Raw genomic sequence first — 12,086 nt, 5'->3', positions numbered from 1 at the left:
CTAATCGAAAGATGAGGTGCTGTTCCTCGAGTTTACGCTGAACTTCCGTGGAACAGTGCAAGAGGCCAAGGACGGTGAGGTCCGAGTGGGAATGGGGCGGAGAATTAAAGTGACAGGCGGCCGGAAGTCCACCCTTGCAGACTGAACGGAGGCGATCCGCAAAGCGGTCACCCAATCTGCGTTTGGGGTCTCCCCAATGTAGAGGAGACCGCATCGTGAGCAGCGAATACAGTAATACTAGATTGCGAGAAGTACAAGTAAATCGCTGTTTCACCTGGAAGGGGTGTTTGGGGCCCTGGAAGGGGGGAGGTATAGGGGCAGGTGTTACACGGGAAGGTGCCGGGCGAAGGGGAAGGGGTGCTGGGGGTGATGGTTGCTCCTGCGCCTGGGAATCCAAGAACAGGCATTTGTTCAATTTAAGAACTTGCATTTTCCCAGCAGTCGAAACACCAAGGGCTCGCATCACCTCCCACCACCTCAGGATGTCCCAAAGCTCCTTCACAGCCACCCGAGGGCCTTTTTTTAGTTGTTGTTTAGGCAATGTAGGAAATGGCAATTCTCGCACAGCAAGCTCCCACAAACAGCCAATCTGCTAATCAACCAAATCACCTGGTTTTTTTTCTAGTGATGTTAGTTAAGGGATAAATGTTGGCCGCAAATCCCACCGCCTCCTCTCCACCCCCCGCTCTTCCAAATAGTGCCCAATCTTTTACGTCCACCTGAGAGGGTAGACGGAGCCTCGGTTTAATGTCTCATCCCAAAGGATGGCACTTCCCAGAAAATGCGGCGCTCCCTCAGTACTGCCCCTCCGACAGTGCGGCGCTCCCTCAGTACCGCCCCTCCGACAGTGCGGCGCTCCCTCAGTACCGCCCCTCCGACAGTGCGGCGCTCCCTCGGTACCGCCCCTCCGACAGTGCGGCGCTCCCTCAGTACCGCCCCTCCGACAGTGCGGCACTCCCTCAGTACCGCCCCTCCGACAGTGCGGCGCTCCCTCGGTACCGCCCCTCCGACAGTGCGGCGCTCCCTCGGTACCGCCCCTCCGACAGTGCGGCACTCCCTCGGTACTGCCCCTCCGACAGTGCGGCGCTCCCTCAGTACCGCCCCTCCGACAGTGCAGCACTCCCTCAGTACCGCCCCTCCGACAGTGCGGCGCTCCCTCGGTACCGCCCCTCCGACAGTGCGGCGCTCCCTCGGTACCGCCCCTCCGACAGTGCGGCGCTCCCTCGGTACCGCCCCCCCGACAGTGCTGCGCTCCCTTGGTACCGCCCCCCCTGACAGTGCGGCGCTCCCTCGGTACCCGCCCCGCCGACAGTGCGGCGCTCCCTCGGTACCGCCCCTCCGACAGTGCGGCGCTCCCTCGGTACCGCCCCCCCGACAGTGCGGCGCTCCCTCGGTACCCGCCCCCCCGACAGTGCGGCGCTCCCTCGGTACCGCCCCTCCGACAGTGCGGCGCTCCCTCCGTACTCTATCCAGCGGGTGTTGTAAGGTGGACACCAGGGAGACCGTGACCTCTGGCGAGTGTGCTGAGCGATCTGTGCCTTCTCTTCCCGCAGCTCCGATGAAGCTGGAGGCTCGCAATGGCGGCACTCAGTCGACAGGAGTTCTTCCGCCAGCTGTCCAGGGGCTGCGTGCTGCCTACCGCCCAGCAGGGCTTCGAGCAGGTCTGGCAGCTTCTCCTCATCTGCCTCGGGTGTCGGGTCCTGTGGAGACTGGGTGAGTCAGAGGGTGCCACGCGGCGGGAGCGTATTCGTGGCGTGGCTGCTTTGGGCCGAATGGCCCTTTTTCCGAGCTGCGAAATGCTCGGCGCTCCCGAGGAACGTGCGAGATGTGCTCCCGACCACATATCACGAAGACCGTCTATTTCCACCTCCGTAACATCGCCCGCCTCCGCCCCTGCCTCAGCTCATCCGCTGCTGAAACCCTCATCCCTGCCTTTGTCCGTTCTAGACTCGTCTATTCCAACGCTCTCTGGGCCGGCCTCCCACATTCCACCCTCCGTAACCATCAACTCATCTAAAACTCTGCTGCCCCGTGTCCTAACTCGCACCGAGTCCCGTTCACCCATCTTCTTCTTAGGCAGTCCCCCAGAGGATGACTTCCTTCCACGCCAGTATTGTGGGTTCTGAGGTGACTAATGAGTCCTATGCGGGATAGAGTTATACAGCACAGAAAGAGGCCCTTCGGCCCATCTTGTCCGCGCCGGCCATCAAGCCCTGTCTATTCTAATCCCATTTTCCAGCACTTGGTCCGTAGCCTTGTATGCTGTGACGTTTCAAGTGCTCATCTAAATGCTTCTTGAATGTTGTGAGGGTTCCTGCCTCTACCACCCTTTCAGGCAGTGAGTTCCAGATTCCAACCACCCTCTGGGTGAAAAAGTTTTTCCTCAAATCCCCTCTAAACCTCCTGCCCCTTACCTTGAAACTATGCCCCCTGGTTATTGACCCCTCTACTAAGGGGAAAAGTTCCTTTCTATCCACCCTATCTATGCCCCTCATAATTTTGTACACCTCAATCAGATCCCCCCTCAGCCTTCTCTGCTCCAAGGAAAACAACCCCAGCCTGTCCAGTCTCTCCTCATAGCTGAAGCGCTCCAGCCCAGGTAACATCCTGGTGAACCTCCTCTGCACCCTCTCCAATGCAATCACATCCCTCCTATAGTGTGGCGACCAGAACTGCACACAGTATTCCAGCTGTGGCCTAACTAGCGTTTTGTACAGCTCCATCATAACCTCCCTGCTCTTATCGTCTATGCCTCGGCTAATGAAGGCAAGTATCCCATATGCCTTTTTAACCACCTTATCCACCTGTCCTGCTGCCTTCAGGGATCTATGTACATGCACACCAAGGTCCCTCTGATCCGCTGTCCTTCCTAGGGTCCTACCATTCAGGATCGGCAGACTCTGCCACAGGTGGGGCAGGCAGTGGTCGAAGGGACGAGTGGGTGGAGTGCTTGGTTTGTCAGACACTCCTTCCGCTGTTTGTACCCTGCCTCCACCTGCTCCCGACGAAGAAACTCAGAAGTGTTCGGCGTCTTCTTGAATGCTTTGGCCCCGATTTGAGCGGTCTTGGGGCCCAGGGATTCCCAAGAGTCGATGAGGATGTGACATTTTTTTTCGAGGAGGCTTTGAGGACGTCCTTGAAGCGTTTTCTCTGCCCTCCTGGAAATCACTCCTGTCCTCCGCTGATCTGCACTGGCTCCCGGTCCAGCAACGCCTCGATTTTAAAACTCCTCCTTGTTTTCAAAATCCCTCCGTGGCCTCCTCGCCCCCCTCCCTATCTCTGTAACCTCCTCCAGCCCCTACGACCCTCCCAGATCTCTGCGCTCCTCCAATTCTGGCCTCTCGCGCATCGCCCCGATTTCCATCACTCCACCATTGGCGACCGCGCCAGGGCCCCAAGCTCTGGAATTCCCTCCCTAAACCTCTCTGCCTCTCCCTCTCTTCCTTTAAGACGTTCCTAAAAACCGATCTCTTTGACCTGGCGTTTGGTCACCTGCCCTAATATCTCCTTATGTGGCTCGGTGTCAAATTTTGTCTGATAATCGCTCCTGTGAAGCGCCTTGGGACATTTTAAGAATATAAGAAATGGGAGCAGGAGTCGGCCATTCGGCCCCTCGAGCCTGCTCCGCCATTCAATAAGATCAGGGCTGATCATCGACCTCAACTCCACTTTCCCGCCCGATCCCTCGATTCCCCACGAGTCCAAAAATCTCTCGATCTCAGCCTTGAATAGACTCAACGACTGAGCCTCCACAGCCCTCTGGGGCAGAGAATTCCAAAGATTCACCGCCCTCCGAGTGAAGAAATTCCTCCTCATCTCAGCCCTAAATGGCCGACCCCTTATCCTGAAACTATGCCTAGTTCTAGATTCTCCCACGAGGGGAAACATCCTCTCTGCATCTACCCTGTCGAGCCCCCTTCCGAATTTTATATGTTTCAATAAGACCCACTCTCATTCTTCTAAATTCCAATGAGTATAGGCCCAACCTGCTTAACCTTTCTTCATAACACAACCCCTTCCTCTCAGGAATCAACCGAGTGAATCGTCTCTGAACTGCCTCCAATGCAAGTATATCCCTCCTTAAATAAGATCAAAACTGTACACAGTACTCCAGGTGTGGTCTCACCAACGCCCTGTACAGTTGTAGCAGGACTTCCCTACTTTTATACTCCAACCCCCTTGCAATTAAGGCCAACACTCCATTTGCCTTCCTAATTACTTGCTGTACCTGCAGGCTAACTTTTTGTGATTCATGTACAAGGACCCCCAGATCCCTCTGTACCGCCGCATTTTGTAATCTCTCCCCATTTAAATAATAATTTGCTTTTTTATTTTTCCTACCAAAGTGGATAACCTCGCATTTCCCACATTAAACTCAATCTGCCAGATTTTTGCCCACTCACTTAGCCTATCTATAGCCCTTTGGATCTCCACATGGCCTTTACAATCTACTCCGTGAGTTACATTATATCTAATTAGGAAGGCAAATGGCATGTTGGCCTTTATTGCAAGGGGGGTTGGATTATAAGAGTGAGGAAGTTTTGCTGCAATTGTACAGGGCCTTGGTGAGACCACACCTGGAGTACTGGGCACAGTTCTGGTCTCCCTATCTGAGAACATAAGAACATAAGAAATAGGAGCAGGAGTAGGCCAATCGGCCCCTCGAGCCTGCTCCGCCATTCAATAAGATCATGGCTGATCTGATCCTAACCGCCAGTCCACTATCACAGAACCATCTCCTGAATCTAACAGAATTAGACACACGAAATAGGAGCAGGATCAGGCTACACGGCCCCTGGGCCCGCTCCGCTACCCACAGGGCCATGTCCGATCCGAACCTAGACTCATGTCCAAATTCCTGCCCGCTCCCCGTAACCCTTAATTCCCTTTACTTCTAGGAAACTGCCTATTTCTGTTTTAAATTTATGTAATGATGTAGCTTCTACAGCTTTTTGGGGCAGCATATTCCATGGACCTACCACCCTCTGAGTGAAGTAGTTCCTCCTCATCTCAGTTTTGAAAGAGCAGCCCCTTATTCTAAGACTATGCCCCCTAGTTCTAGTTTCACCCATCATCGGGAACATCCTCCCCGCATCCACCTGATCCAACCCCTTCACAATCTTATATGTTTCAATAAAATCGCCTCTCATTCTTCTGAACTCCAATGAGTAGAGTCCCAATCTACTCAACCTCTCCTCATATGTCCATCCCCTCATCCCTGGGATTAACCGAGTGAACCTTCTTTGTACTGACTCGAGAGCAAGTATGTCTTTTCTTAAGTATGGACACCAGAACTGTATGCAGTATTCCAGGTGCGGTCTCACCAATACCTTGTACAACTGAAGCAATACCTCCCTATTTTTATATTCTATCCCCCTAGCAATGAAAGCCAACATTCCATTGGCCTTCTTAATCACTTGCTGCACCTGCATACTAACCTTTTGAGTTTCGTGCACCAGGACCCCCAGATCCCTTTGTACTTCAGTACTTTCCAGTTTCTTGCCAGTAAGGAAGTCTTGCTGCAATTGTACAGGGCCCTGGTGAGACCACACCTGGAGTACTGTGCACAGTTCTGGTCTCCTTATCTGAGGGAGGTCATAGAAACATAGAAGATAGGAGCAGGAGGAGGCCATTCGGCCCCTCGAGCCTGCTCCGCCATTCAATGAGATCATGGCTGATCATCCAAATTCAGTACCCGGTCCCTGCCTTCTCCCCATATCCCTTGATCCCTTTAGCCTTAAGAAATATATCCAACTCCTTCTTGAATATATTTAATGAATTGGCCTCCACTGCCTTCTGTGGTAGAGAATTCCACAGGTTCACCACTCTCTGGGTGAAGAAATTCCTCCTCATCTCTGTCCTAAATGGCTTACCCCTTATCCTTAGACTGTGACCCCTGGTTCTGGACTCCCCCGCCATCGGGAACATCCTTCCTGCATCCAGTCTGTCCAGTCCTGTTAGAATTTTATAAGTTTCAATGAGATCCCCTCTCATTCTTCTAAACTCCAGCGAGTATAAGCCCAATCGACCCAATCTCTCCTCATACGTCATTCCTGCCATCCCAGGTATCAGTCTGAAGAAATTCCTCCTCATCTCTGTCCTAAATGGCTTACCCCTTATCCTTAGACTGTGACCCCTGGTTCTGGACTCCCCTGCCATCGGGAACATGCTTCCTGCATCTAGTCTGTCTGGTCCTGTTAGAATTTTATAAGTTTCAGTGATACGTGAATCGAATGCCTTCTTTACTATGTTAAAGGCGCGATATAAAGGCCAGTTATTTAGCCGGGATTGTTAAAGAGCACTGCGTGTCCCTGTTTGTGACGGTGTTTTCTCTCTCCCTTCCTTCCAACCCCCCAGGTCTGCCCCCGTGGGTGAAGCACCTGAGTACGGTCGCTGGAGGCTTCTACTGCCTCCACCACTTCTTCCAGCTGCAGATGGTGTGGGTGGTGCTGCTGAGCCTGATGTGCTACATCGTCCTCTTCCTCTGCCGCCACTCGCAGTATAAAGGCGTCTTCCTGTCGGTCACCATCCTCATCTACCTACTCATGGGGTGGGTACGCGCCCCGGTCCGCCGTCTCTCGTTTCGGGGTCCGGTCCGTCCTCGCGGTCTACGCCGTACTATCATTGCCAAGATTCTGTGTCTGCTGAACGGTTTCTCTCCCATCCCAGGGTTCCTCTAGGAAATCATAGAGTCATAGAGTTTTACAGCACAGAAAGAGACCCTTCGGCCCATCGTGTCTGCGCCGCCCATCCATCCCTGTCCAGTCTAATCCCATTTTCCAGCATTTGGTCCATAGCCTTGTATGCAATGGCATTTCAAGTGCTCATCCAAATGCTTCTTGAATGTTGTGAGGGTTCCTGCCTCTACCACCCTTTCAGGCATTGAGTTCCACATTCCAACCACCCTCTGGGTGAAGAAGTTCCTCCTCAAATCCCCTCTAAATCTCCTGCCCCTTACCCTGAATCTATGCCCCCTTGTTCTTGACCCCCCTACTAAGGGGAAAAGTTCCTCTTTATCTACCCTATCTATGCCCCTCATCATTTTGTACACCTCAATCAGGTCCCCCCTCAGCCTTCTTTGCTCCAAGGAAAACAACCCCAGCCTGTCCAGCCTCTCTTCATAGCTGAGGCGCTCCATCCCAGGTAACATCCTGGTGAATCTTCTCTGCACCCTCTCCAAAGCAATCACATCCTTCCCTTAGTGAGGCGACCAGAACTGCACACAGTACTTCAGCTGTGGCCTCACCAGCGTTTTGTACAGCTCCATCATAACCTCCCTGCTCTTATATTCTATGCCTCGGCTAATGAAGGCAAGTATCCCATATGCCTTTTTAACCACCTTATCTACCTGTTCCGCTGCCTTCAGGGATCTATGTACATGTACACCAAGGTCCCTCTGATCCTCTGTCCTTCCTAGGGTCCTGCCACTCATTGTGTATTCCCTTGCCTTATTTGTCCGTCCAAAATGCATCACCTCGCACTTTTCAGGGTTAAATTCCATTTGCCACTTTTCCGCCCATCTGACCACCAGGCTGATACCTGGGATGGCAGGAATGACGTATGAGGAGAGATTGGGACGATTGGGCTTATACTCGCTGGAGTTTAGAAGAATGAGAGGGAATCTCAGTGAAACTTATAAAATTCTAACAGGACTAGACAGACTAGATGCAGGAAGGATGTTCCCGATGGTCGGGGAGTCCAGAACCAGGGGTCACAGTCTAAGGATAAGGGGTAAGCCATTTAGGACAGAGATGAGGAGGAATTTCTTCACCCAGAGAGTGGTGAACCTGTGGAATTCTCTACCACAGAAGGCAGTAGAGGCCAATTCATTCAATATATTCAAGAAGGAGTTGGATATATTTCTTAAGGCTAAAGGGATCAAGGGATATGGGGAGAAGGCAGGGACAGGGTACTGAGTTTGGATGATCAGCCATGATCTCATTGAATGGCGGAGCAGGCTCGAGGGGCCGAATGGCCTACTCCTGCTCCTATCTTCTATGTTTCTATCCTGGGCAACTATCCCCGCATGCAACAAGACCTGGATAACGTTCAGGCTCGGTCTGATAAGTGGCAGGTAACATTCACACCACACAAGTGCCAGGCAATGACTATCTCCAACAAGAGAGAGTCTAACCACCTCCCCTTGACATTCAATGGCATTACCATCGCCGAATCCCCCACCATCAACATCCTGGGGGTCACCATTAACCAGAAACTTAACTGGACCAGCCACATAAACACTGTGGCAACAAGAGCAGGTCAGAGGCTGGGTATTCTGTGGCGAGTGTCTCACCTCCTGACTCCCCAAAGCCTTTCCACCATCTACAAGGCACAAGTCAGGAGTGTGATGGAACACTCTCCACTTGCCTGGATGAGTGCAGCTCCAACAACACTCGAGAAGCTCAACACCACCCAGGACAAAGCAGCCCGCTTGATCGGCACCCCATCCACCACCTTAAACATTCACTCCCTCCACCACCGGTGCACCGTGGCTGCCGTGTGGACCATCTACAAGATGCACTGCAGCAACTCGCCAAGGCTTCTTCGGCAGCACCTCCCAAACCCGCCACCTCTTCCACCTAGAAGGACAAGGGCAGCAGGCGCACGGGAACACCGCCACCTCCAAGTTCCCCTCCGAGTCACACACACCATCCTGACTTGGAAATATATCGGCCGTTCCTTCATCGTCGCTGGGTCAAAATCCTGGAACTCCCTCCCTAACAGTGCTGTGGGAGCACCTTCACCACACGGACTGCAGCGGTTCAAGAAAGCGGCTCACCACCACCTTCTCGAGGGCGATTAGGGATGGGCAATAAATGCAGGCCTTGCCAGCGATGCCCACATCCCGAGAATGAATAAAAATAAAAAAAAACTGGCTTCCTGCTGTTGGGATTTTTGCGATCCTGTTTTTCCGTCACTGTTTACAATTGTAAATTGCTATGTCAACTGTCACGGTGTAGTGGCGGGTTCCAGCCAGCAGGTGGTGGTGCAGAGTTGGTTTCTGCCATCTCTCCACTCCCGTCGCCATCTTGTATATTAAGAACAGCGTTCATGGAAGGATTCTGGGCAGGGCCACGCAGTTACTGATACAACCCCAATTGTCCAGTGGTGTACCACAGGGATCGGTGCTGGGTCCTTTGCTGTTTGTAGTGTACATTAATGATTTCGATATGAATGTAGGAGGTATGATCAGTGAGTTCGCAGATGACACGAAGATTGGTGGAGTGGTAAATCGCGAGGAGGGAAGCCTCAGGCTACAGGACGATATAGACGGGTTGGTCAGATGGGCAGAACAGTGGCAAATGGAATTTAACCCTGAAAAGTGTGAGGTGATGCATTTTGGGAGGACTAACAAGGCAAGGGGAATACACAATGAATGGTCGGACCCTAGGAAGGACAGAGGATCAGAGGGACCTTGGTGTGCATGTACATAGATCCCTGAAGGCAGCAGGACAGGTAGATAAGGTGGTTAAAAAGGCATATGGGATATTTGCCTTCATTAGCCGAGGCATAGACTATAAGAGCAGGGAGGTTATGATGGAGCTGTACAAAACGCTAGTTAGGCCACAGCTGGAATACTGTGTGCAGTTCTGGTCGCCACACTATAGGAAGGATGTGATTGCATTGGAGAGGGTGCAGAGGAGATTCCCCAGGATGTTACCTGGGCTGGAGCGCTTCAGCTATGAAGAGAGACTGGACAGGCTGGGGTTGTTTTCCTTAGAGCAGAGAAGGCTGAGGGGGGACCTGATTGAGGTGTACAAAATTATGAGGGGCATAGATAGGGTAGATAGAAAGGAACTTTTCCCCTTAGTAGAGGGGTCAATAACCAGGGGGCATAGTTTCAAGGTAAGGGGCAGGAGGTTTAGAGGGGATTTGAGGAAGAACTTTTTCACCCAGAGGGTGGTTGGAATCTGGAACTCACTGCCTGAAAGGGTGGTCGAGGCAGGAACCCTCACAACATTCAAGAAGCATTTAGACGAGCACTTGAAACGCCATAGCATACAAGGCTACGGACCAAGTGCTGGAAAATGGGATTAGAATAGACAGGGCTTGATGGCTGGTGCAGACACGATGGGCCGAAGGGCCTCTTTCTGAGCGGTATAACTCTATGACCTCCGTATTTCTGGGGCTCCTTGGCGTCACCCTTGGAGGTGGGGGCGGGTGTTGGCCACTCTCGCCTCTCCTCTGGTTGGCGTGGAACGGTCCGGATCAGCGAGGTGGCGGTTCAAGGTGGGGGGGGCACCGTGCCAACATTGCCGGTGCCGTGTTTTACTGGTCGTTGTGTGGGGGGGTGGGGGGGGGGCGCGACCAGACGTTGGGCGTGACTCCCGCCGCCTACTCACTAACGTTGTCACTCTGCACTTTACAGGGAGCTGCACATGGTGGATACGGTCAGCTGGCACAAGATGAGAGGTGAGGCCGGGGTTGGCATCCGATCTTTGGCGCGCCCGCGTAGAACGCGCCCGCTGCGGAACAGAACTGCTGAGGAGATTCACCAGGATGTTACCTGGTCAGATCCGCGGATTGACTCGTCCGTCTGTGTGTGGCTTGCTCCATTGGGTGTTTTAGGAAGTATCTTTGGATTGGGCTCTAGATGGTTGTCGCAACAGGACAATCGCATTTATATATACAAAATAACAAAATACTGCGGATGCTGGAAATCTAAAACAACAGCAAATGCTGGAAACACTCATAGATACATAGAAGATAGGAGCAGGAGTCGGCCATTCGACCCCTCGAGCCTGCTCCGCCATTTAATGAGATCATGGCTGATCATCCAAATTCAGTACCCTGTCCCTGCCTTCTCCCCATATCCCTTGATCCCTTTAGCCTTAAGAAATATATCCAACTCCTTCTTGAATATATTTAATGAATTGGCCTCCACTGCCTTCTGTGGTAGAGAATTCCACAGGTTCACCACTCTCTGGGTGAAGAAATTCCTCCTCATCTCTGTCCTAAATGGCTTACCCCTTATCCTTAGACTGTGACCCCTGGTTCTGGACTCCCCCGACCATCAGGAACATCCTTCCTGCATCTAGTCTGTCTAGTCCTGTTAGAATTTTATACGTTTCAATGAGATCCCCTCTCATTCTTCTAAACTGCAGCGAGTATAAGCCCAATCGACCCAATCTCTCCTCATACGTCATTCCTGCCATCCCAGGTATCAGTCTGGTCGCTGTGACCAGCAGGGTTCTATTCCGTTCTGCAAAGGGATAGAGACAGGCTAGGTGAGTGGGCCAACGTTTGGCAGATGGAGTATAATGTGGGGACGTGCGAGGTTATCCACTTTGGCAGGAAAAATAAAAAGGCAAATTATTACTTAAATGGAGAGAGATTACAAAATGCTACAGTTCGGAGGGACCTGGGGGTCCTTGTGCACGAAGCACAAAAAGTTAGCATGCAGGTACAGCAAGTAATCAAAAAGGCAAATGGAATGTTGGCCTTTATTTCGAGGGGGTTGGAGTATAAAAGTAGGGAAGTCCTGCTACAACTGTACAGGGTATTGGTGAGACCACACCTGGAGTACTGCGTACAGTTTTGATCTTATTTAAGGAAGGATATACTTGCATTGGAGGCAGTTCAGAGACGATTCACTCGGTTAATTCCAGAGATGAGGGGTTTGACTTATGAGGAAAGGTTGAGCAGGCTGGGCCTATACTCATTGGAGTTTAGAAGAATGAGAGGTGATCTTATCGAAACATATAAGATACTGAGGGAGCTCGACAGGGTAGATGCAGAGAGGATGTTTCCCCTCGTGGGGAAATCTAGAACTCGGGGGCACAGTCTCAGAATAAAGGGTCGCCCTTTTAGAACTGAGATGAGGAGGAATTTCTTCTCTCAGAGGGTCGTAAATCTGTGGAATTCTCTGCCCCAGAGAGCCGTGGAGGCTGGGTCATTAAATACATTTAAGGTGGAGATAGACAGATTTTTACAAGATAAGGGAGTGAAGGGTTATGGGGAGCGGGCGGGGAAGTGGCTTTGAGCCCGAGATCAGCCATGATCTTATTGAATGGCGGAGCAGGCTCGAGGGGCCAAGTGGCCTATTCCTGCTCCTATTTCCTATATTCCCAGTTTCTCCGTCTCCG

The 12,086-nt window shown here is 52.1% G+C and overlaps 1 protein-coding gene across 2 annotated transcripts in view; it reads left to right on the top strand.

Annotated features, from left to right (window-relative positions):
* The window catches only part of LOC147086708 (protein-serine O-palmitoleoyltransferase porcupine-like), a 48,669-nt gene that overhangs the window by 7,066 nt on the left and 29,517 nt on the right, over positions 1 to 12,086 (top strand). The window contains exons 2-4 of one of the 2 annotated variants that reach the window (XM_085978862.1): positions 1,554 to 1,713; positions 6,358 to 6,550; positions 10,370 to 10,413. In XM_085978862.1, the coding sequence (XP_085834988.1) occupies positions 1,578 to 1,713; positions 6,358 to 6,550; positions 10,370 to 10,413 (373 nt within the window). In that variant the 5' untranslated portion in view covers positions 1,554 to 1,577. The remainder of the gene's footprint in view (positions 1 to 1,553; positions 1,714 to 6,357; positions 6,551 to 10,369; positions 10,414 to 12,086) is intronic. The other variant, XM_085978863.1, reaches the window with a different exon arrangement.

This window comes from Somniosus microcephalus, unplaced genomic scaffold (genome assembly GCF_052327205.1).
Source record: "Somniosus microcephalus isolate GS21.2 unplaced genomic scaffold, FLI_Smic_1.0 unresolved_chr7, whole genome shotgun sequence".
Lineage (NCBI taxonomy): Eukaryota > Metazoa > Chordata > Chondrichthyes > Squaliformes > Somniosidae > Somniosus > Somniosus microcephalus.
Note: the sequence above shows the minus strand (reverse complement) of the source record. Positions and strands in the feature narration are given on the sequence as shown.